The sequence below is a fragment of the Stegostoma tigrinum genome, chromosome 14 (genome assembly GCF_030684315.1).
Source record: "Stegostoma tigrinum isolate sSteTig4 chromosome 14, sSteTig4.hap1, whole genome shotgun sequence".
In the NCBI taxonomy this organism is placed as follows: Eukaryota; Metazoa; Chordata; class Chondrichthyes; order Orectolobiformes; family Stegostomatidae; genus Stegostoma; species Stegostoma tigrinum.
The window spans coordinates 11812603-11837882 of record NC_081367.1 but is presented as its reverse complement, the minus strand read 5'-3'; the positions used below and the strand labels follow the sequence as shown (position 1 = coordinate 11837882).

At 44.9% G+C, this 25280-nt stretch overlaps 1 protein-coding gene across 2 annotated transcripts in view; it reads left to right on the top strand.

Moving 5' to 3' along the window:
• The first annotated feature begins 5725 nt into the window (after positions 1 to 5725).
• Positions 5726 to 25280, top strand: part of LOC125457668 (protein mab-21-like 4) — a 28057-nt gene continuing 8502 nt past the window's right edge. The window contains exons 1-4 of one of the 2 annotated variants that reach the window (XM_059650859.1): positions 5726 to 5797; positions 9869 to 10254; positions 19854 to 20076; positions 24359 to 24512. In XM_059650859.1, the coding sequence (XP_059506842.1) occupies positions 9963 to 10254; positions 19854 to 20076; positions 24359 to 24512 (669 nt within the window). In that variant the 5' untranslated portion in view covers positions 5726 to 5797; positions 9869 to 9962. Of the gene's footprint in view, positions 5798 to 9600; positions 10255 to 19853; positions 20077 to 24358; positions 24513 to 25280 lie in introns of those variants that run through there. The other variant, XM_048542215.1, reaches the window with a different exon arrangement.

Here is a 25280-nt window from a genome sequence, read left to right as displayed (position 1 = left end):
ACAGATTGTCGGTTATCAACACACGTAAGAACTTGACAGTCTCAGCTCTCTCAACCTCTGCTCTGTTGATGTGGAATGACATGTTCTCCTCCTTTCTTTCTGAAGTCAATGATCCGTTCTTTAGTTTAGAACATAGAACATAGAACAGTACAGCACAGAACAGGCCCTTCAGCCCACAATGTTGTGCCGACCATTGATCCTCATGTATACACCCTCAAATTTCTGTGACCATATGCATGTCCAGCAGTCTCTTAAATGACCCCAATGACCTTGCTTCCACAACTGCTGCTGGCAACGCATTCCATGCTCTCACAACTCTCTGCGTAAAGAACCTGCCTCTGACATCCCCTCTATACTTTCCACCAACCAGCTTAAAACTATGACCCCTCGTGCTAGCCATTTCTGCCCTGGGAAATAGTCTCTGGCTATCAACTCTATCTATGCCTCTCATTATCTTGTATACCTCAATTAGGTCCCCTCTCCTCCTCCTTTTCTCCAATGAAAAGAGACCGAGCTCAGTCAACCTCTCTTCATAAGATGAGCCCTCCAGTCCAGGCAGCATCCTGGTAAACCTCCTCTGAACCCTCTCCAAAGCATCCACATCTTTCCTATAATAGGGCGCCCAGAACTGGACGCAGTATTCCAAGTGCGGTCTAACCAAAGTTTTATAGAGCTGCAACAAGATCTCACGACTCTTAAACTCAATCCCCCTGTTAATGAAAGCCAAAACACCAGATGCTTTCTTAACAACCCTGTCCACTTGGGTGGCCATTTTAAGGGATCTATGTATCTGCACACCAAGATCCCTCTGTTCCTCCACGCTGCCAAGAATCCTATCCTTAAACCTGTTGCTGACATTGAGAGAAAGGTTGTTATCATTGCACCAAGTTACCAAGTTACCAAGCCCTCTACCTCCTTTCTACACTCTGACTCTTCGTTGCTCAATATCCATCCTACGATAGTGGTGTCGCCAGCAAATTTGTAATTGGCATTCATTCAGAATTTGTCAACACAGTCATGGATGTACGGCAGGAATCTGAAAACGCATCCTTAGGAGTCTCCATTGCTGAGTGTTATTGTGGAGCAGGTGCAGTTGTCTATCTTCACTGATTGCGGTCTATGGGTCAGGAAGCTGAGGATCCAGTTGCAGAGGGCAGAGCTGAGACCTAGGTCTTGGAGTTTTGAGATTGGTCTGTAGGGGATAATTCTGTTGAAGGTAGAGCTGCAGGATGAGCAGAAGTATGATGTAGCTGTCCTTGTTGTCCAGATGTAGCAAGGATGAGTACAGAGCTAGGGAAATGGCATCCATTGTGGACCTGTAATGTCAATAGACAAATTGCAGGGCATAAAGGCAGGTTGGGAGACTCGAGTTGATGTGGGCCATGATGAGCTTCTTGAAGCACTTCATGATTACAGAGATGAAAGTCACTGGGCGGTAGTCATTAAGACACGTTGCATGTGCTTTTGTGGGTAATGGGATGGTGGTGGTCTTCTCAAAGCAGGTGGGGCCTTCAGATTGTAGGAGGGAGAGGCTGAAGATGTCAGTGACTATCTCCGCCAGTTGGTCTGCGCAAGATCTAAGTGCATGACTGGGTACTCCTCTGGGCCCATCACTTTCCTTTGGTTGTCTCCCAGGAAGACCAATCTGACGTCTGCAGGTATGGGTGCGATGCTCTTTGGAGGGGTGCTGTGAACATGATGGGCCGAATGGCCTGCTGAAAAACTGTATGATCCTAATGCAACCAGCTAACAGGCTTACACATAGGCTTTGTCCAAGAGGCACTGAGCTCATGAACAAGACTGAGAGCTACATTTTAGCAATTCAATGAAAACTACCATTTGAAAGCTCCTAATGTCTAAATTTCTTTATTTCCTAATTTTCTGCCAGCCATACACCCTCTCCTTTTTTAAAAGTGGAAATATATCATCCGTCGTTCTTCATTATTAAGTAAAAAATTCTCAGACTCCCTGCTGTGGAGGGAGCTGTGTCTCTACAGAGACTTCACTGGTTCAAGTTTAAAGCCCACCACTGCTGCCTCAGAGCAATATGCAACGAAAACAGAAATTGCTGGAGAAACTCATCATGTCTCGCCGCGTCTGTGGAGAGAAAGCAGAGCTAATGTTTCTAGTCCACTGACCCTTCTTCAGACCCTGATTCTTTCAGGAACAAAAACAAAGTTACTGGATAAGCTCAAGATAAAATGTGAGGCTGGATGAACACAGCAGGCCAAGCAGCATCTCAGGAGCACAAAAGCTGACGTTTCGGGCCTAGACCCTTCATCAGAGAGGGGGATGGGGTGAGGGTTCTGGAATAAATAGGGAGAGAGGGGGATGCGGACCGAAGATGGAGAGAAAAGAAGATAGGTGGAGAGGAGAGTATAGGTGGGGAGGTAGGGAGGGGATAGGTCAGTCCAGGGAAGACGGACAGGTCAAGGAGGTGGGATGAGGTTAGTAGGTAGATGGGGGTGTGGCTTGGGGTGGGAGGAAGGGATGGGTGAGAGGAAGAACAGGTTAGGGAGGCAGAGACAGGTTGGACTGGTTTTGGGATGCAGTGGGTGGAGGGGAAGAGCTGGGCTGGTTGTGTGGTGCAGTGGGGGGAGGGGACGAGCTGGGCTGGTTTAGGGATGCAGTTGGGGAAGGGGAGATTTTGAAACTGGTGAAGTCCACATTGATACCATTAGGCTGCAGGGTTCCCAGGCGGAATATGAGTTGCTGTTCCTGCAACCTTCGGGTGGCATCATTGTGGCAGTGCAGGAGGCCCATGATGGACATGTCATCAAGAGAATGGGAGGGGGAGTGGAAATGGTTTGCGACTGGGAGGTGCAGTTGTTTGTTGCGAACTGAGCGGAGGTGTTCTGCAAAGTGGTCTCCAAGCCTCCGCTTGGTTTCCCCAATGTAGAGGAAGCCACACCGGGTACAGTGGATGCAGTATACCACATTGGCAGATGTGCAGGTGAACCTCTGCTTAATGTGGAATGTCATCTTGGGGCCTGGGATAGGGGTGAGGGAGGTGGTGTGGGGGCAAGTGTAGCATTTCCTGCGGTTGCAGGGGAAGGTGCCGGGTGTGGTGGGGTTGGAGGGCAGTGTGGACCGAACAAGGGAGTAGCAGGTCTGGCAGCATCTGTGAAGGAAAAATACAGAGTTAACGTTTCTGGTCCGGTGACCCTTTCTCAAGGCATTTCAGCATCACTGGTCTCCCAAGAGGGAATAGTAACGAAACAAACAGACATAGGGACCAGGGAAGCTGGGTGAGTTAAGAATGGAAAACAAATGTCAGACAGGTAGGTTTTTCAAGAAGTCTTCAAAGATGGAGAGAGGAGTGGTCACTACAGGGATAGGAGCAAGTTCCAAAGAGTAACGCTGCGGTGTTGCTGACGAAGGTGAACAAAAAGAAGCGGTAGATTCAGAGGTCTCAGTGCTGCAGGGGTCATTTCATGTTGAGAGCATATTCAATCAAGGGTGTCCTCACAGCAAACCAGATTCTGTCCTCAAATGTTGCTCACACACACACACTCACAGTTTCCTACTGGAGCTGTGGGCTTATGATCAGAATTACAAATTGAAATGCACCTGTATCTTAAGGACACAGGACTTTCGGGTGTTTCCACGCAATGAAAAGGTAGATATAGTTTGGAAGTAAAGATTTTCAGATAATTGGTAAACTTTTGAACAGTGGTTGGTTAGACTCCAAACTATACATATTGCAATATGAAATACAATTACATCCACATAGACAGAATTTACATCACAGAAACAGGTTCTACGGGTTAAATGACCCATGCCACTGTTTATGCTTGACAGGACATTTCTTCTAATGTATTTGTTTAATTCCATTAACAGAATATTCTCTTCCTCTCCCCCATAGTTACCTAGTTTGATTTGAAAGACAACGGTGCTATTCACCTCAACCACTCCATGTCATAGCAAGCTGCATATTCCAACCACTCATTTTTTAAACTGGATTTTTAATGAATATCTCTGATTTATGGCACTTAATTTTGGTCTTTCCTGAAACTAGAAACAGCTTCTGTATATCTACTGTATCAGTCCCCTTCATAATTTTAAAGATCTTGGTCAAGTCACCCTTTAGTTATCATTTTTCCTGAGAAGAGATCCAGTCCATTCAGGCATCATCTCTTCTCAGTTCTGATATCATTCTTGAAAATAATTTTCTCGATTGTTTCTATACCTTGTTAGTAATATGGTGCCCAGACTGGGTCCCAACATGGCAGCCTGGCCTGAGGTCGTCACCCAGGGCAATGAAAACTTCACATTCTGCAGGAATGGCCAGCAGTAATGCAAGAGGATCAATGACCTCTCCGCAATACCAGGGTAAGTGGCCATACTTGTTGTTCTGCTACCTCACATTCACTCTATCTCTGCTATGGGACCCATCTCTCAACAAGGCTTCTGCCCTCACTGCTGCATGGAACACCTTTTCTCATTCACTCTCACTTCAGTCTGCCGCCAGCCCTGCCTGAACCTCCTAAACTGATAACACTGTGTGACCTCTGCCTTCAGCTAGGACCCCTCACCCTCTCACCACCCCCACTCGAACACCAGCCCTTAAAGCCATGCCACCCACTCTCATCTCACTCAACCTCTCCCTTTCTCCCATTCCAGGAGAAGACAGTCTCACAACAACAGAGCTCAGATCAGTTGGCCCCTCATCCTGTCCCTCACAGAAGAAGACTGGGAACGTTCCTGCAGGGATGCCAAACCATCCATAACCTGCTGACCAAGATAGTACCATTCTTCCTTTCACTGCACATCTCACAGTCACCTTGCTGTCAGCCTCATGCAGTGCACACCACTTCTAACCTTCGGCTGTGATACCTTCTCTCTCCTTGGTCTTGCAGATACTAGTTCGGATACCTATTGCTCCTGTAGAGAAACTGCTGGCTCATCAGGAAGCCAGCTCCTCAACCCCTCAAGAGAAACAGCTCAGAGGCCTAGCCAGTGGCCCTCAGGACTGAAGGTGACAGGGGCATGGGGATGCCAATGCATGCTCCAGGTGCCCCTTCCTACAAGGAGACAGGGCACAGCTAGCAGGTACTCAGCTGGAGGAAGATCCACACATATGTCTATGAGTTCTTTCTTCTGAGGGCATTGCACAGCAAGCCAGGCCCTCCAACTCCAGCCTGCCTGCTCTCCTCTGACTCTTTGAAGTTCAAGTTGAGGAGGGTCCACTGGTCCAGGCCAAAAAAAAACCCCTCAGCAGGTCTGGGTCATCCGGACACAAAGGCCGCCAAGGTTGCTCAACTAAACCTCAAAGGCCTTAAGGCTCCAATGAACACTGTCCAGCCCAGCTGCAGAACCAGAGATTACACTCAGGTAGAGATAGTAAGAACTGCAGATGTTGGAGTCTGAGACAACACAGTGTGGAGCTGGAGGAACACAGCTGGCCAGGTGGCATCAGAGGAGCAGGAAAGCTGACGTTTTGGGTCAGGACCCTTCTTCAGAATATTTCCGCCTCAAAACATCAGTTTTCATGCTCCTCTGATGCTGCCTGGCCTACTGTGTTCCCTCTATATAGTACTTAGGCAGTTTTGGGAGAGAAAAGAAGAAATATACCTTTTGAGAGCATTTTGTTGACGCGGGTGACATAACACTGGATAAAAACTGTCATGTTTGCATAAATTTGATTGGATTTGCACTACATGTGTGTGAGACTTTGCATAGCCCTGATTGTAACTGATTTCTAACTTCATGTCCGTACAGGGTGAACCACGGATGTAGTATGGACCAGCGCCCGTGCTGAGAGTCTGCTACAGCATGTAGAGACAAGAGAAACAAGGTGTATACAGAGCAAGATAATAAAATGTGAGGCTGGATGAACACAGCAGGCCCAGCAGCATCTCAGGAGCACAAAAGCTGACGTTTCGGGCCTAGATCAGCTTTTGTGCTCCTGAGATGCTGCTGGGCCTGCTGTGTTCATCCAGTCTCACATTTTATTATCTTGGATTCTCCAGCATCTGCAGTTCCCACTATCACTGTATACAGAGCAATGGGTTTTTATTGTGTTATGGTGTCATAGAGTCATACAGCATAGAAACAGGCCGTTTGGCCCATCTCATTCATGCTGGCCAGGTTTCCCAAACTGAACTAATCTCATTTGCCTGCGTTTTCCCCATATTCCTCTAAACCATTCCTATTCATGTGCCTGTCTAAATGTTTTTTAAATGCTATATTGGACTCCCCCATTCAGGCAAAAGACCTTGGCAATTCACTTGATCTGAAGGTGTACAATTTGGAATGATGTGGCTAGTGAAGTTTACCTCCTTGTCACTAGGTCATTATTACATTGTGAATATAAATTCACAAGGCCTCGCGATCATCTCCTTATTTTCTGAGTTTCAGGCGACTGGTCTGTCACTTGGTCAGTGGAGGGAAAACTCCACAGTAAAGTGCAGCTTGACTGTATCTCTCCATGAGCACAGAAAGGGTTTGTTTTGAGGTCTTTACAATGGAGGTTAGCTACATAGATGGTCCTAGCCTGTTACCACCCTGCTGAGCAAGAATCATTCTCACCATGGTAATTCAAATTTCAGTTCAAAGCTATGCAACAGATGGAGTGAGTCATGAGGAACTTGTCAGCGATTTTCCATTTCCCTACTCCTTGAATCTGTCATATTGAGCTCTGATCTACAAACAGCGGGCAGCTTGTCATTGTGTCACACTGCTGCCACCTATTCTCCTTACCACCATTTTATTCTGTTGCTCCATTACCCTTCATGGTCAAACATCCCTGCTGTAAGCGTGCAAAATTGTTGGTGTGAATGAGGTTGTCAGTGACGTATGGGGCAGGGAGTTGATGCTGTGAGCACAACTCAGATGCCAGTGTCTGTGGGCAAGGGTTGGTCATTGCTGCTGTGGCATGGATCACGCCCTGAGATGGTACCAATGCGGATGTCCTTTGTCCTCTGACCCTTCTTCAGCCCCAACCTGAAACGTCAGCTTTCCTGCTCCTCTGATGCTGCCTGGCCTGCTGTGTCCTCCAGTTCCACACCTTGTTATCTCAGGCTCCAGCATCTGCAGTTCTCACTATTTCACAGTTTGCTGTCAGTTTGGGGGGCATTTCATACATTATCCAACTTCTCTAAACTCATTGTAGATTAGACCCTCGCTGCCAAGAGGGGCTTTCATCCCATTAGATTAGTTTGGATTTAAAGACGGACACAGAATCAGAGGCCATTCGGCCCATTGTGCCTCCATCCATTCTACAACCTAGTGCCAATCTCCTGCCTTTACCCCATTTCCTTGCACACCATTTCTATCCAAACAATCATCCGGCACCCTGTTGAATGCTTCAATTGAATCTGCCTCCACTACATCTCCAGATCATGCGTTTCTAAATATTCACTGTGTGAGAAAGTTATCTCTTACACCACACTTGCTTCATTTGCCCAACTCTTTTAATCTATGCCCTCTCATCTTTTCTCCTTTTATGAGTGGGATCAGCTTCTCCGATCTATTCAATCCAGCCTACTCATGAATGTGAAAACCTCAAAGACAATTCACAGGAAATTGTAAATGAGATTCAAATTCAAAGTAATCAAAGTTGATGTCAATCTGCATCCAAACTAGTTGACATGACAGAAAACCAGGATACTTTTCTTCATGGATAGAGTTTATTAACTATTACTTGTATAGCTCCTTGCACTCTCAAGACAGACATGTGCTCTCTATATCTCAGACAATTGATAGCTGCTGCCTCTTTCTTCCTAATCTTAAATGAAGGCATTAACAAATGTAATAATTTGAGTATACAGACATTAACAATTAAACACAAGGAGGAATGTTCTGTACTTAGCACTGCCTGTGTTTGCCAGGGGGCTGAGAGTCTGAATTCATTGTGGACCTTCCTATTAAATCGGCTGCTGCTGACACTTCTGGGATCTTGATCTAGTGTTAAAGCCAATGTTGGAATCACAATTCCACAGATGAAATGTAAACGGGAGGGATACGGTGAAAGAATCAGTAGATGAGATTCAGGGATCTGTTGTCGATAATGTTTTGCTGGTCATAAAACTCAGAGCCACACCTGGCCCCTCCTGCCTGCACCTGAATTCAGTTCATTTATTCAATGACGTTTTTCAAATTCCTGATGCTGGGATGAGTTTGTAGAATTAAGGCACAGGAACATTAAAAAAAATCACACTATTTAGAGATGTCATCACACACAGCTGGAGCAGGTGGATCTTGAACCCAAGCCTCCCTTCTAAGGCAGGGACACTATCGCTGCACCATAAAAGAGCCCCTAGGTTCGAGCACAGTGCTTCACTAACACAATTCTACCAGCTGCAGTGGGTTAAGCCAGTTGTTAGTCAGTGTGGCTGCAGCGGTGCTGACGCAGTTGCAGTTCCATGCCACTGCAGCTGTGGTGGTGCCTCTTTTTGAGTTCTTGCCATCCATTTTCAAGGAGCAGACTTTTACAGGACTGTGTTTTCACAAGACCAGTTCATCAACAGTTCACATTGTTGCCATACCAAGTTATCGTAAGATTGTGTAAAGCAATCATGTCACTGCAACCTGCTGGAATTTCCTGCACACAAAGTTGCCATTCTTTACATATCAAGAGAAAATTGTTTCATTTGTCGGTTGTTGATGTTGGCTTCTTTCCATGAGATATCAGGTTTACCAGCCTGTACTGCATTGCACAAACCAGATTCATTCCATACCCATGCACACCTTGAATCTATTTACTGAGTCATACAAGTATGAGAGCTATCAGGACTCCATCCTGTGATATTTCCCTCTATTCTTCTTCTATATTCCCTAACTTGAAATTCAGAAAGGTACCTTACTATAAAAATATTTATAATTTTCTTCCTATCTCTATGAGACAGTCATACACTGCAGCACAGAGGCCATTTAGCCCATCATGCCCAAGTCTTTGAAAAAGCTGTCTGAGTATCCCACTGTCCAGTTGTTTCTCTATAAGCCTACGTTGTTTTCCTTTCTAACTATGTATCCAATTCCCTTTTGACTTGACTTGAACCAAATCTGCTTTCAACACCAATTAAGACAGTATCGTTTGTACGGTTGCAATCATTAAACCACTGAGAAAAGTCTTAAAGCTGTTCACATTTAGAAATTCTAAATTTTAAAATGGTGAACTGTGAATCGACCACTGTGTGGGTCTTGCGCTGCTCCTGAGATTCGGGCTTATTTCCAAACTTACTTTTAGATTTCCGACTGTTATTAAAAGACATTTGGATAAGTACGTGAATAAGAAATGTTTGGTGGGATATGGGCTGAGCTCAGGCAGATGGGACTAGTTCAGTTTAGGATTATGGTCAGCATGGACTGGTTGGACCCAAGGGTCTGTTTCCATACTGTCTCACTCCAGATGCTTAACCTTCAATTCCTTTACCCTTGTCATCAGATGCATAAAAGTGACATAAGCTCATCAGTCTGGGTGGGAAATAGGTTAATTTTCCAAGGTAAAAGATCTGGGCTCTCCTTCCCTTCACTAATTTAAAGCCTTTCCCCAGCTGTCTCTCCTCCTTGTTTCTTGTTGCAGCCCCTTTTCTTCCCAGAAAAATTGACTGGCCCTCACTTACAGGTATTACGGTGTTCTAGCTGCGCTGTGGCACTCCCAAATCCTGCCCATAGCTACCAAAAAGCCCTCAAGTTTATTTTAACTTTACACTTTGACACACCTAGGCTATACGTAGGGAGACGAGAGACGTTGAGAAAGGGCCACAGGTTTGCACGCGTTCTTCAGAATTGCCAGCATGTGGTCTTCAAATAGCGACAGGCTGAGCTGGTACCAAAGATACTTATCAGGGATAAAAGCCCACCATGATATGAAGGCCACTGATATACAGAAATGTGAAGACACACTCTTTACGATTCTCGACAGGGTCCAGCAGCAGGACTACAGGTTCCAGGTGGACTACTCGAGGGAGCATGCTTGCTTTGATTACACCATCAGAACACAGCTTGATGAGTTGGATATGGAGGTGTCTCTCTGGTTCAACGATCCGACCTTGCGGGTTGAAGAGAGCTGCGACACCCACTATGTCGTGGATGGAATCAGCCATCAAACCGCCTCGAAGAAAGGGTTGGCTTACCTGACTGTCCCTAAGGAGAGTGAAAGCAGATGGACCGGGAGTGACATTTTCCACCCACTTCCAGAGTCATCCCAGTGCAGTGGGCACCTCGTCCCCGGCAGGGTCATAAACGTTCTGAAGGAGCTTCTTAAAGGAGCCATTGTTTACTGTCAACAGAACTTTCTTATTAACCCAGGTAAGAAGCAGGTGTGAGAGCTCAGCCTCTTTAAATAAATAGCTGGCATAAAATTACCAACTCTATGGTGAACACATGGCCTGGAACAGTGTAAAGTTCGAGGCCCATGGGTCAGGAAGTACAAACTATTGCTCCACTCAGAGGCCAGAAAGTCTATATAATGAGGCAATAACTGCCAGTAATGTTATGTAGTGCAGTGAATGATCTGGGACCTACATAGTGTATATGGAGACTAATGAATACGGCCACTATACTATCGAGTATCTAAGTTATGTAGATATCCTGTGTAACAGAGCACCATATATAGACTGTCTATCATTTATTTTATTTACATTGTCCTTCGCCATCACTCGATTACAGGTACATTGAGAGTTGATTGAACTGCAATACTGTAGGTGTTTCCTTCATCTTTTGTTAGTCATTGTTCATACAGAAGAACTACAACGCCTCTGATACAACTAATCTACATAACTGTAGTGTAACAGTCTGTTACATCACTTAAAATAAATCTACTTAAAAGTGGGCTGTCAGACTAGCCCCTTATTTTTATTTTTTTGCTATCAGCCAATCCACAACACATTGATGCCAGTTACAAGGCTGGGCAGGTGCTGCTTGTGAGCTCATAGTGTATCAAACTACTTTAGGAATGCCTCATGCAGTTAGCCCTCTCTTTCAGTGATCAGCTAATGCCAACAGTTTAAACAATAATCCTTAACTCTGGAACTCCCTCCCTCTTGGCACAATGGGTGTGCCTACGCCAATGGACTGCAATAGTATAAGATGACTTACTGCCACAGTCACAAGGGCATCTAGGGTTGGGTAATTGATGCTGACCTTGCAAATAACACCCACAATCCATTGACAAATACTTTTGCCTCTCTGTGTCAGACTTAGTAAGAGAAAATATTTACCATCTAATTGGATCCAGGCCACATTGAGAACCATTAGACTCATTTCTCAGTGCTCTCTCTTTGCTACAACAATGCAGAACTCATCCTATTGTCCTCTACTCCAAAATTCTTTTAAAAGTTGGTCTGGTATTTGCTTGAAAAACCAATGAAGTAGACCATCCCATGCTTGAACAGCCTGATCAGAAAACAAGTTTCTCTTCAGTGACGATTTTATATTTGGCAACTACATGTATCAACTCCGGATTCACACAATCAAAAATGTTTAGAACTGAAATATCATCTGCCAAATGTCCTATTAGCCATCTGCACTCTAATGTCTGAATTTAAAGTCAATCATTGTAGCTATAATTTAATCTCTTTTGCCATTCTGGTGAATCTACATTGTATATTCGATGCCAGCCTCGGGTGACTGTCTGTGTGGAGTTTGCACATTCTCCCTGTGTCTGCGTGGGTGTACTCCGGATTCTTCCCACAGTCCAAAGATGTGCAGGTTAGGTGGATCGGCCATGCTAAATTGCCCGTAGTGTTCAGGGATGTGTGGGTTATAGGGGAATGGGTCTGGGTGGGATGCTTCAAGGGGCGGTGTGGACTTGTTGGGCTGAAGCGCATGTTTCCACACTGTAGGGAATCTAATCTAATCTAATATTCTCTCTGGTATTAATTCATTTATTATACTGAAATAATCAGTCTTCTAATTATGATTGAATAATTGCCTTCTATGACATTTTTAAATCTCTTTCCTCATGTGGCCTAAACACCTGTTTTTGAAAGCTCAGATGCCTTTAAAGCTTAATTAATCTGCACTCACACTTTGAATGTTAAATATTTGAATTTATATATTGCTTAGTTGTTTACTTTCAAAATTACTATTCCACAGAAAATACACATTCTAACCTGTCTACCTCATCTGAAAATCCCTTTTCAATCTTTTCCATTGTCTATTGATCATCCGACTTTTGTGCTGTCACGTTTTGGAAAATGTCTTTGCCCATGTTGAAATATATCTGTGTGGTTGTGCATGTTTTCTTTTTTGACCGAGCATTAATCTCTAGTTTACACAATTTTCAATGCCTCTCTAATTGGAACACCACCCATGTCATTCCCTGCCCAACAATCAATTAAACATTCATTCTTCCTTTCATCTTATGCTATTACAATAGAATTCTTGGTAACATCAACTTATACTTAACACAACCAAACATCCCAGCAAGCTATCTAATAACATTCAACTCCAAACCATGAGACAACGCATTGTACAATAATTTATGCAGTGAAGTAAGTTTTAAAGAGCATCTTTGAAGGAGGAGACACAGAGAGCTGGAAAGGTGAGGGGAAAGAATTATAGAACTTAGAACACAGGCAACTGCAGCCACCACTGTTAGAGTTATTTAAAACAAGGGTCTCCAAGAGACCAGAATTGGAGGATCTCACAGATATTGGAGAATGGTAGAATGCAAAGATTCTAAAGATATAGAAAGATGAGCCGATGGAGGGTTTATTCAACAAGTATGAGAATTTTAAAGTTAAAACATTGATAACTGGAGATCAATGCCAAGGAACGTCAAGCTTCAAGATAGTTAACATTTCAAATGATGCTTATATATAAAAGCAGCATACATTCATTGCCTTTGGAATGCAATTTCTGCACAATTGGATTATATCTACATAGAAATGAGAAATTATGGCTATCAAGTGAAATAATTTAAAAATGGCTCTTTTCAACAGAGTGGAGAAAATTAAACTTATCAAATAAAGTTTCTGAAATGACAAATGTTATGACAGGTAAATGGAGTTTTTCCATTCATTAACAAGTGATAAAAGCAGGTTGAAGAGGGGATTTTTTTTTCACTGTGGTGTTTTGCAATGCAGAATGTTTAATCACATATGGCCATCTAAGGGAGAGGTTACAACCTAACTGAAAGGTGAATTGGGTCAGTATTTGAAAAAGAAGAACGTATGTGTGAACAGGTTGGAGAAATAGGATTCTGGTAGATAGCTGCAATAGATAAAAGCATCAATAGGTATGAGAGACTTTATGACTGCTTTTCACAATGCTATATTCACAAACATTGTGATTTCTGAACCATTTTCTGTTAATGCGTTGATCTGTTTCAATTTGGTTAGATAGTTTTGGATTGATTTGAAAAATAAATTGGAATGAAGGAAAACTCTCAGCATTCATAGCTGCTGCATGAGTATTCCTTTCCCTGTCTCCGAAGTTAATGTTTAGCTTCCTTTTCATGGATTCCAGAAACTGGTTGGGCCAGACAATTAGCAGAGAAACTTTGTTAAACTGGTTTATCTGCTGAGAGCAGACCTCTCAGCACAGGGAGTGGGAGTTTTATCTCATTTCGGAATTATGCTACCTGAGCACTTAACCGATCATGGGGTACATCACGCGTAAAAAGTTCAAAAATTGAATTGCTTTCAACTAATTTGAGAACAGCTCATTTGGATCTGTCTTTCAATGACCTCTCAGTGTTGAATAATTCAATTTGAATAATGAAGCTTATTTAGCTTGAAAAACATCACCTCATTTTTGTGCTTCCGAAAATAGCAGCTTCAGACTTTAACCATCCCTCGTATACCTGTTGATGTTCTGTAACCATTTACAACCCCTCATACCTTACTTTAATTCCATATTTGTTCGTCCATCTACCTTTGCTTTGTACGCCACCATGGTTTAATTTTTTTCCTCTCTCTCACAGATGTTTCTTTCATCACTTTCCATATAATTTATTTATTGACATTGCTTACGTGTTTGTTACAAAAAAAAGTATCACTACTGTGTTCGTAATTTGTCTCTCTTTCTCCCTATTGCTGCCTGACCTGTTGCGTGTTTCCAGAATTTTCTGTTTTTATTTCATCATTCAAGTTGAGATTTACTAATTCAGCCAGTGACTAATTGAGCTGCTGACAACCGTCCCAGTTTCGGGCATGTGACTAAAGGCTATGAAGGATGAGAATCTGAACTTTGCTTTCATTACACAGTGCTCTGCCCAATTATCATTCTGATGAAACAGGAGGATGAATGTCTCCCACTTGCAGTACGGACAATGAGAGTTCAAAATGGGTGAAGCACTGGGATTACGCATTGCTTCAGGTGTTGACTTGGGAGTGTTTCGGTGTGGTCGCAATTCATTGATAAATGCCAATAATTCAACCTATCCTCTCTTCCCAGCCCAAACCGAATTGAAATAATCTTACCTTGTATGAGAAAGCTCGTTCTGCAAATGTTCCTCACAGCAATATGGAAGTGGAGGTTTGGGAATTTTGTAGGTGTACCTTCCCCAAATTCTGCATTGGGTACAGCAGGTGGCTCAGTGGTTAGTACTGCTGCCTCATAGCGCCAAGGTCCTTGGTTTAATTCCACCCTCAGGCAACTGTGGAGTTTGCATGTTCTCCCTGTGTCTGTGTGGGTTTTCTCTCACAGTCAAAAGGTGTATAGGTTTGGTGGATTGGCCATGCTAAATTTCCCATTGAATCTAGGGATATGGTGGCTGCTCTTTGGAGAGTCGGCATAGACTTGATGGATGGAATGGTCTGCTTCCACACTGTAGAGGTTCTATGAAATGTCATTCCCCAGTTGCTGTCTAAGTTTAAAACAGATTATTGCTTGCCTTGAATTTGACCCTGCAATAAGTATCTGCCCTTACATTTATTTGCATCTATCTCTGTTACTTTGCCTGACTTCACCTCTCCCACAGCTCATCTGCTGTTGGATCTCTGATGTATGAGCATGCGATGATAGCTACAGCCAGCAGGTGGCTGGCTAGATACAAGATAATAAAATGTGAGGCTGGATGAACACAGCAGGCCAAGCAGCATCTCAGGAGCACAAAAGCTGACGTTTCGGGCCTAGACCCTTCATCAGAGAGGGGGATGGGGGGAGGGAACTGGAATAAATAGGGAGAGAGGGGGAGGCGGACCGAAGATGGAGAGTAAAGAAGATAGGTGGAGAGGGTGTAGGTGGAGAGGTAGGGAGGGGATAGGTCAGTCCAGGGAAGACGGACAGGTCAAGGAGGTGGGATGAGGTTAGTAGGTAGCTGGGGGTGCGGCTTGGGGTGGGAGGAAGGGATGGGTGAGAGGAAGAACCGGTTAGGGAGGCAGAGACAGGTTGGACTGGTTTTGGGATGCAGTGGGTGGGGGGGAAGAGCTGGGCTGGTTGTGTGGTGCAGTGGGGGGAGGGGATGAACTGGGCTGGTTTAGGGATGCAGTAGGGGAAGGGGAGATTTTGAAACTGGTGAAGTCCACATTGATGCCATATGGCTGCAGGGTTCCCAGGCGGAATATGAGTTGCTGTTCCTGCAACCTTCGGGTGGCATCATTGTGGCAGTGCAGGAGGCCCATGATGGACATGTCATCAAGAGAATGGGAGGGGGAGTGGAAATGGTTTGCGACTGGGAGGTGCAGTTGTTTGTTGCGAACTGAGCGGAGGTGTTCTGCAAAGCGGTCCCCAAGCCTCCGCTTGGTTTCCCCAATGTAGAGGAAGCCGCACCGGGTACAGTGGATGCAGTATACCACATTGGCAGATGTGCAGGTGAACCTCTGCTTAATGTGGAATGTCATCTTGGGGCCTGGGATGGGGGTGAGGGAGGAGGTGTGGGGACAAGTGTAGCATTTCCTGCGGTTGCAGGGGAAGGTGCCGGTCACCGCCTCTTGCTCCCCAGAGGAGCTCGAACAGTTCATCCACTTCACCAACACTTTCCACCCCAACCTTCAGTTCACCTGGGCCATCTCCAGCACATCCCTCACCTTCCTGGACCTCTCAGTCTCCATCTCAGGCAACCAGCTTGTAACTGATGTCCATTTCAAGCCCACCGACTCCCACAGCTACCTAGAATACACCTCCTCCCACCCACCCTCCTGCAAAAATTCCATCCCCTATTCCCAATTCCTCCGCCTCCGCCGCATCTGCTCCCACGATAAGACATTCCACTCCCGCACATCCCAGATGTCCAAGTTCTTTAAGGACCGCAACTTTCCCCCCACGGTGATCGAGAACGCCCTTGACCGCGTCTCCCGCATTTCCCGCGACACATCCCTCACACCCCGCCCCCGCCACAACCGCCCCAAGAGGATCCCCCTCGTTCTCACACACCACCCTACCAACCTCCGGATACAACGCATTATCCTCCGACACTTCCGCCATTTACAATCCGACCCCACCACCCAAGACATTTTTCCATCCCCTCCCCTGTCTGCTTTCCGGAGAGACCACTCTCTCCGTGACTCCCTTGTTCGCTCCACACTACCCTCCAACCCCACCACACCCGGCACCTTCCCCTGCAACCGCAGGAAATGCTACACTTGTCCCCACACCTCCTCCCTCACCCCCATCCCAGGCCCCAAGATGACATTCCACATTAAGTAGAGGTTCACCTGCACATCTGCCAATGTGGTATACTGCATCCACTGTACCCGGTGCGGCTTCCTCTACATTGGGGAAACCAAGCGGAGGCTTGGGGACCGCTTTGCAGAACACCTCCGCTCAGTTCGCAACAAACAACTGCACCTCCCAGTCGCAAACCATTTCCACTCCCCCTCCCATTCTCTTGATGACATGTCCATCATGGGCCTCCTGCACTGCCACAATGATGCCACCCGAAGGTTGCAGGAACAGCAACTCATATTCCGCCTGGGAACCCTGCAGCCATATGGCATCAATGTGGACTTCACCAGTTTCAAAATCTCCCCTTCCCCTACTGCATCCCTAAACCAGCCCAGTTCATCCCCTCCCCCCACTGCACCACACAACCAGCCCAGCTCTTCCCCCCCACCCACTGCATCCCAAAACCAGTCCAACCTGTCTCTGCCTCCCTAACCGGTTCTTCCTCTCACCCATCCCTTCCTCCCACCCCAAGCCGCACCCCCAGCTACCTACTAACCTCATCCCACCTCCTTGACCTGTCCGTCTTCCCTGGACTGACCTATCCCCTCCCTACCTCTCCACCTACACCCTCTCCACCTATCTTCTTTACTCTCCATCTTCGGTCCGCCTCCCCCTCTCTCCCTATTTATTCCAGTTCCCTCCCCCCATCCCCCTCTCTGATGAAGGGTCTAGGCCCGAAACGTCAGCTTTTGTGCTCCTGAGATGCTGCTTGGCCTGCTGTGTTCATCCAGCCTCACATTTTATTATCTTGGAATCTCCAGCATCTGCAGTTCCCATTATCGGCTGGCTAGATACATACTGTTATCCTCCTTTTCTGACTGGATCTGTCTGTCAGCTTATTTGGTTTCACGCAGTTAGGGGAAAACTATTAGGTAGTCTAATGAGAACAGGCTCTTGTCATAAGCAAAGTGCACTTCATTGCATGACAGCAATCAGGTACAAATTACATTAGTAAGTTACTAAAACCTAGGGTAATAGATCTATCCCTTTTGAGATCTTAAATTGTTCTGCCTTTCTTCGATCATGTCCTTATCAAGTTTGGTGGAGTTTAATGCAGTCTTCAGTATTAACCTGTTTAGAACCAGTACCTTTTACAATATCTCCCACAAAGCATTCTTTTTACCATAATTAACATTCCAAGTATGTAAGTACATTTATTCACTATACCATCAAAAGATACCCAGAAGTCTTTGAATTCACAAACTCAAACAGATTGTTGATTTCACAGTTCTTTCAGAAGGCATTATTTTCCGACTTGGAAGATCAGTAGGTATTTAGCCTGAGGATTGTTGACCTTGATTCTGTTCTGGATCCAACATGGTCTGTAAAACCATTCTCCACTGGAAGATCTTTTATCCCTTGGATGTTCGTTGTGGAAAATGTCATTCCTGCTGAATCAGACTGAAATAACTTCACTGAAGCCAATAACCCAGCACCTAGTCACTCTCTATTTACATGTGCACAGTACACTGGCTGTGACCAGCCATCTTGGAGTCAGTTAGTATTGATCAACCAGTGCATCCTGATTGGCCTAGGTTAACATCCCCAATCAGGGATCTCATAGTCAAGAAGGTCAACCTGGTTCCAATCACTACACAGATATTTAGTCTGTTACAGAGGAAAAAAATGCTGGAAAAATTCAACAGGTATGGCAGCCTCCAAAGGGAGAGAAATGGAGTTAATGCTTCAAGTCCAAACTGTTTCAGGTCAGAATCACTGAAGAGGAATCATACTGGAATCGAAATACTGCATTTTTAAAATTTAATAGCTGGCATGGTTCCTTCCACTAAGACATCAAGACTGACTCTTTGTCAGCCAGATGTGCAGGTACTCTCTGTATTGCTTTATCATGTGCATCTTTCAGGCTTTCACACCTCAAGAACTGAATGGATTCTGTTGCTCTCCTGTGATAAGTTTGTCCTTCTCTGCTTGGGATTGATCTGTGCTGCTTCCAGACTTTTGCTTCACTGGCCAACTGAATGGCTTTCTCCAAAGCTAATCTTCTTTGGAATGTAATAAATCTAACAAAGACTCGTGCATATTTTCAACAATTCTATCTCTTAAAGTTTCGCAGTCACATTTTTCCACTCATCTGTAGAGATCAGTAATTAAATTATTTATTGATTCCCCTGTATGCCAAACAATTGTAATAAAATTCTTACAAGAGTAAAGTTTCTAAGAATAAGGTAATTATCAAATGCTTGTAAAACTTAATCAAATGTATCCATGCATTCTCTTATGTCCTGTCAAGCTGCAATGGCATTGCTCATCTCAATTTGATAAAAATGTCTATTTAGCTGTTCATCTTTTAATTTAGTTTCTAATTTCAAAGCAATTCTATATGTCAGTATCTGTTTTCTCCAGTTCTGTGTTCTATTTGACCCATGCCTGAAAATAAATCCTCACAGCAGTATTATTTCTGCTACTATTGCATACTGATGTGGTCTACTGTGCTTACTTTGAAGCTTTTCAGTTCTGCAGTGTTCCAATGCTGCTTCACTCTCATTGCTTCCAAGGATTTTCATTCTTCAGGAAATGAATACTGCTTTATTCTCTTTATCCAAAAGGTTTCAAATCTCCTGCACAACAATTATGTTTCATTTTCCTTGTCTTAAAGGCTTTTAATAGTGTAACAGAGCAATGCTGTTTTCTATAGTGCTTAAAAGGGTGAAGAAGTCCATAATTTTGCAGCCATAATGGGCAGTTTGTGGCCAGCGGTGACTATCTTTTATGCTTATTCGAAGACTTAACATTGCATCCGAAGGAAGGCAGTAAAAATGTAGGGCAGGCAAAGTTATAGGCAAGTTGCGACAGTCAATTCAACAGCTTGTTGATGCAACTTCCATGAGGGGACAAAGGGTCTTTTAGAATGCTGGGTTAATGCTGCTCTCTGGTAATACACATAGGAAAGTGTTACTGATCAACTCCATCTCAAGGGTTAAGTAAGGAAGAGTGTGAAAGGGTCTTCGCTCAGCTCCTACTCAAGATTCAATGCTTCTCCACCTCGCTACCACTCCCTCCTCCAGAAAGAATCAAACTCAGACCAAGTTTTGATCATCTTTCCCAATACCTCCTTTCTCCTTGTGTCAAATTTTGTTTGATGACATTCCTGACGCAGGTTGTGATGTGAGGTGTTTCTATGATGTTTGTTCATGTCCAGATGAGAGAAACTCCTAGTGATCATGTAACTTAATGTCAAGAGTCTTATAATAACTCTACTTCAATATACGTTTTGCCCTATATCTCGCTTGGTTTGTACAGTCTCTCACTGCAATACGTTTTTTTGTTCTCCACAGGAGAAGTGAATGCTTCCTTGCTAAATTTCGATGGCCCCCGGTTAACACTGGTTCTCAGAAATCTGACAAAGCCCTTACGAGTTAACATCATTCCAGTACTACGGAAAGCCACAGAAAAGTTGCTTGAAAGTGGATTTCGGAATGAGAAAAGCTTTCTAGAGACAACGAGCCAAGCAACACCCGAGAACCTTGACATCAGCAATGGAACTTACTACCGTTGGAGGTATTGTATTGGACTCGAATGAATGATACTGCAAGTTGAATTGTATACTTTAAGACTTTCACATTTTTTGCCGGGGGCATTAAATTCTGCCATTCTTTCCATGTTCCCCTGAAAGTACAATATTTTTCTTAGCCATTTATAATGCAGATAAAACTCTGAAAACAAATTGACAATTATAGTTCTATTCCATCAACTCAACATAGTTTGGATTTGAAATAATGCACTAGAAATGAAATAACATCAATCAATGACAACAATTTACCTTTAAAGGGTATCTTACCCTGTGCCATTGTCAAGTTTGGCCTTTGACCTTGTGTTTGCCTTCACTGACAGGAAGCTCAGTTTTGAACAATTTGTACTTCTTGGTTAGTTAATATATCAATATAAGGAACACACTATTTAAGATATTTATTAACTGTATCGTTTGACAAATTGTGGGTTGTCCAATTTGGCACGTATCCACCTCTGGGAAATGATGGGGATTGTTTCTGGGATGTTGAGGCCAATACAGCTTGAGTGGCTTCCTGTGCCAGCACACATTGAATCTCTTCATGTCCACAGGAAAATCATCCCCTTTCAAGACCACCATTAATTCACAGCTAACAAATCATTGTCACTAATGAGGATCAAATGAAAACACACTCACCTGTCAAAGCTCCCAAAGTCCCCACTGAAAATGCAATTCACAGCCTATAACCCAATGACAGTCCCACCTTTCAATGGTTAACTAAATATTATCAACTCCAGTGTGGTAACTGATTTAAGTGCTGAAATCCCCTGTTTCTACCTTCCAGGGAAAACTGGTTGACTCTCACCTGCTTGAGGATGGGCCCAGGGAAGGGAGGCCTGCTGCTCCACAAATGAGGAACAGCTCAAACTGTGATTGTAGCCAGCCAACTCAGACTATCACCCATGGAGTAAATTTCTATTGTGAGGGTCCCATTCCTGGCACCATCACAATCCTTCTTAATAGGTCAGTTGAAGCCACTGAATGGATTGTTGACCTTGCCATTGAACTAGAACTGCTTCCACAGCCATATTTGTTTTATGTGCTCATGGGATGTGGGCTTTGCTCTTGTTGCCCATCCCTAATTGTTACTGAGAAGGTGACAATGAGCTCCCCGCTTGAACAATTACAATCCTTGTGCTGTAGTTACACCTACAACTGCTTTCTTTACTTGGACCGTCCCATGTGAGACTTGAGTTCCACAACTCTTAAACGCAAGAGAGTTTGAGAATTTGATCCAATTGTAGTCATGATATATTTCCAATTCAGGATGATGTGTTGCTTGGAGGGGAACTTGCAATTGGGTTGCGTTCCATGTCTGCAACCATTGTCCTTTGAGATGGTTGTGGCTTTGGAAAGTGCTATCCAAGGAGCCTTGTTGAATTTTAGTATATGAATGCTACACTGAAAATAAAATTTCCCACCAGCATATCCATAACAATAACATACTACCATTAGGTATACTATCTGGACACTGCTACCAAAGACACCTCCTAGCTCATGTAACAAGGTATAGAGCTGGATGGACACAGCAGGACAAGCAGCATTAGAGGAGGAGGAAGGCTGACGTTTCGGGCCGAGACCCTTATTCAGAAAAAATTTTTTCTGAAGAGGGGTCTAGGCCGGAAACGTCAGCCTTCCTGCTCCTCTAATGCTGCTGGGCTTGCTGTGTTCATCCAGCTCTACACCTTGTTGTCTCAGATTCTCCAGTTCCTGCTATGTCATGTCTGTTTTTTAAAATGCTATTCACGGAATATGGGCATTGCACATTTATTGTGCATTCCTAATTGCCCAGAGGGCAGTTAAAACATCAGTTACATTTCTGAGAGCCTGGAATCCCATGTAGGCCAGACCGGGTAAGGCCAGAAGCTTCATATCATAGAATCATACAGAACAAAATACGCCCTTCAGCCTGTCGTGTCTGTACTGCCAAAAAATACATTACTACCTACACTGGTCCTGCTTTTCCACCCTTGGTCCTTGGAATGTTAATTCATATCAAGTGCAGTAATTTTTAGGGATTGTGAGGTCACCCATCCCAACTACCCCCCAAGGCAGTGCATCCCAGACTGCCGCCACCGCCTGGGTGAACATGCTTTCTCCTCAAATCTCCTCTGAACCTCTTGCCTTTCACTGTAAAGTTTTGCCTCCTTGTTATTGACCCTTCAATTAAGGGGAATTGTTGCATTCTATTCACCGTGTCCATGTCCCTCACACTCTTATAAACCTCTTTCAGTTACCCTCTTAAAATTCTCTGCTCCAAAGAGAACGGAGAAAACTTGTCCGGCCTCTTTTCATAGCTAAACTGCTCCATCCCAGGCAACATCCTGGTGAATCTCCTCTACGACTCACCCCAGTGCAATCACATCTTTCCTATGGTGCAAGGACAGTCTTCAGCAGTGGCCCATTCAAAGTTCTGTACTGCTCTAACATAACCTCCCTGGTTTTATAATCAATGACATGGCAGATTAAAGGCAAGTGGCATGTATGCATTTTTAACTAGTCTATTAACCTGTGCTCAGAGATAATGGGAACTTGCAGATGCTGGAGAATCCAAGACAACAAAATGTGAGGCTGGATGAACACAGCAGGCCAAGCAGCATCTCAGGAGCACAAAAGCTGACGTTTCGGGCCTAGACCCTTCATCAGAGAGGGGGGTGGGGTGAGGGTTCTGGAATAAATAGGGAGAGAGGGGGAGGCGGACCGAAGATGGAGAGAAAAGAAGATAGGTGGAGAGAGTATAGGTGGGGAGGTAGGGAGGGGATAGGTCAGTCCAGGGAAGACGGACAGGTCAAGGACGTGGGATGAGGTTAGTAGGTAGATGGAGGTGCGGCTTGGGGTGGGAGGGAGGGATGGGTGAGAGGAAGAACAGGTTAGGGAGGCAGAGACAGGTTGGACTGGTTTTGGGATGCAGTGGGTGGAGGGGAAGAGCTGGGCTGGTTGTGTGGTGCAGTGGGGGGAGGGGACGAGCTGGGCTGGTTTAGGGATGCAGTTGGGGAAGGGGAGATTTTGAAACTGGTGAAGTCCACATTGATGCCATTAGGCTGCAGGGCTCCCAGGCGGAATATGAGTTGCTGTTCCTGCAACCTTCGGGTGGCATCATTGTTGCAAGCGGAGGCTTGGAGACCGCTTTGCAGAACACCTCCGCTCAGTTCACAACAAACTACTGCACCTCCCAGTCACTAACCATTTCCACTCCCCCTCCCATTCTTTAGATGACATGTCCATCATGGGCCTCCTGCACTGCCACAATGATGCCACCCGAAGGTTGCAGGAACAGCAACTCATATTCCGCCTGGGAACCCTGCAGCCTAATGGTATCAATGTGAACTTCACCAGTTTCAAAATCTCCCCTTCCCCAACTGCATCCCTAAACCAGCCCAGTTCGTCCCCTCCCCCCACTGCACCACACAACCAGCCCAGCTCTTCCCCTCCACCCACTGCATCCCAAAACCAGTCCAACCTGTCTCTGCCTCCCTAATCTGTTCTTCCTCTCACCCATCCCTTCCTCCCACCCCAAGCCGCACCCCCATCTACCTACTAACCTCATCCCACCTCCTTGACCTGTCCGTCTTCCCTGGACTGACCTATCCCCTCCCTACCTCCCCACCTACACTCTCTCCACCTATCTTCTTTTCTCTCCATCTTCGGTCCGCCTCCCCCTCCCTCCCTATTTATTCCAGAACCCTCACCCCACCCCCCTCTCTGATGAAGGGTCTAGGCCCGAAACGTCAGCTTTTGTGCTCCTGAGATGCTGCTTGGCCTGCTGTGTTCATCCAGCCTCACATTTCGTTGTCTATTACCCTGTGCTGCCATCTTCAGGGATATGTGGACAAGCATCCCAAGATTCTTCTGTTCCTCTGAGTTTCCCAGTCTCCTCCCATTCATTAAGTGCTCCATTGTCTTGTTACTTCTTCCACATCACTTCTCATTTATCGGGTTTAAATTCCATCTACTACAGATCTAGCCATCTGATAAGTCCACTTAGATTCTCTTCACTATCAACCACTCATTCAATTTTCCCAAAAGGGCACTAGTGAATCTTGACAGTTGGCAATGGTTCCATGATCATCGTTAGAACCTTATTTCAGGATATTTATTGAATTCAAATTCCAACCTCAGTTGTGGTAAGACTTGAACCCAGGTACCTGGAATATAACCCGAGTCTCCGATGAATAGATGAGCAATAATATAACTAAGCCATTGTCTCACCATTGCTAAGGAAGAACTAAGCAGCTTTAACTAAGGGTGATCCATGTTGTATACTCCAAACAGATATTGTTTTGAACGACCGATGTGGAAGTTACTGGAGAAAGCAGATGCTGATGGGGGTCATCGCATGGACAGCCTGTGCCTCCTGGACAGAATTAAAACTGACCACTGGCTGCCGGGGGAACACAAGCGAGGACTCACATTTAACATGCTTAAAGTGAGTGAGCTGATTTTCTATAAACACTGCACAGGTGTCCGTAAAGGCTGTTCTTCACCTTTGGATCCTAATGGGGAGACATGAAGAATTCTTAGCCCAATGAGAAGTCATTTGGATTTTTAATTCTCCCTTCCTCTTTTCTAAACACCTGATCAGTGAGTTTTATGTGTCCATTAGTCACTTCATTATAACAGTGACACTAGGCAAAACGATTTCAAACCAACTCATTGTTTTCCTCAGATGGGTGAGCTGGTTGATGGGTTTAAATGAATCTTGATTTGGATGGCTGCTGGACACTCTACACACAGTCCCAATAGCTGGAACAAAATGTTACCACATTGTCTCAGAATGATATCCCAATGTGTTCTCCAGTGTTCTGGCCACCTGAATTACTATATAGACACTGAATGCACAGTCTGCTAATACAGTGGAGGCACCGGGACAGCTAACTAACAAGGACAGAAGTGTAACAGAATTGATGCATAGGCCTCGTTTCAGGTTCATAATTGAGCAGTACAGAAGTTATTCAGTGTTCACAGAAAGACTGACCCACAGTGCGAAATGGGCCAGGACATAATGAACAGAGTTTTACACTTCCTTGCAGACAGGTTGTGAGATGTGTGGTGGTGTAAAATTCCCACTGAAGGGTCCACCTTTCTCCTCACACAAGGTATGTCCCCCTCCCCATGTTTCCTCTTATCCTGTGTCTCCGAGTACCCATGTCCCTGCCTCCTGTGTGGCAGTTCCCAGTCCCCTGGTCTTAGGGAT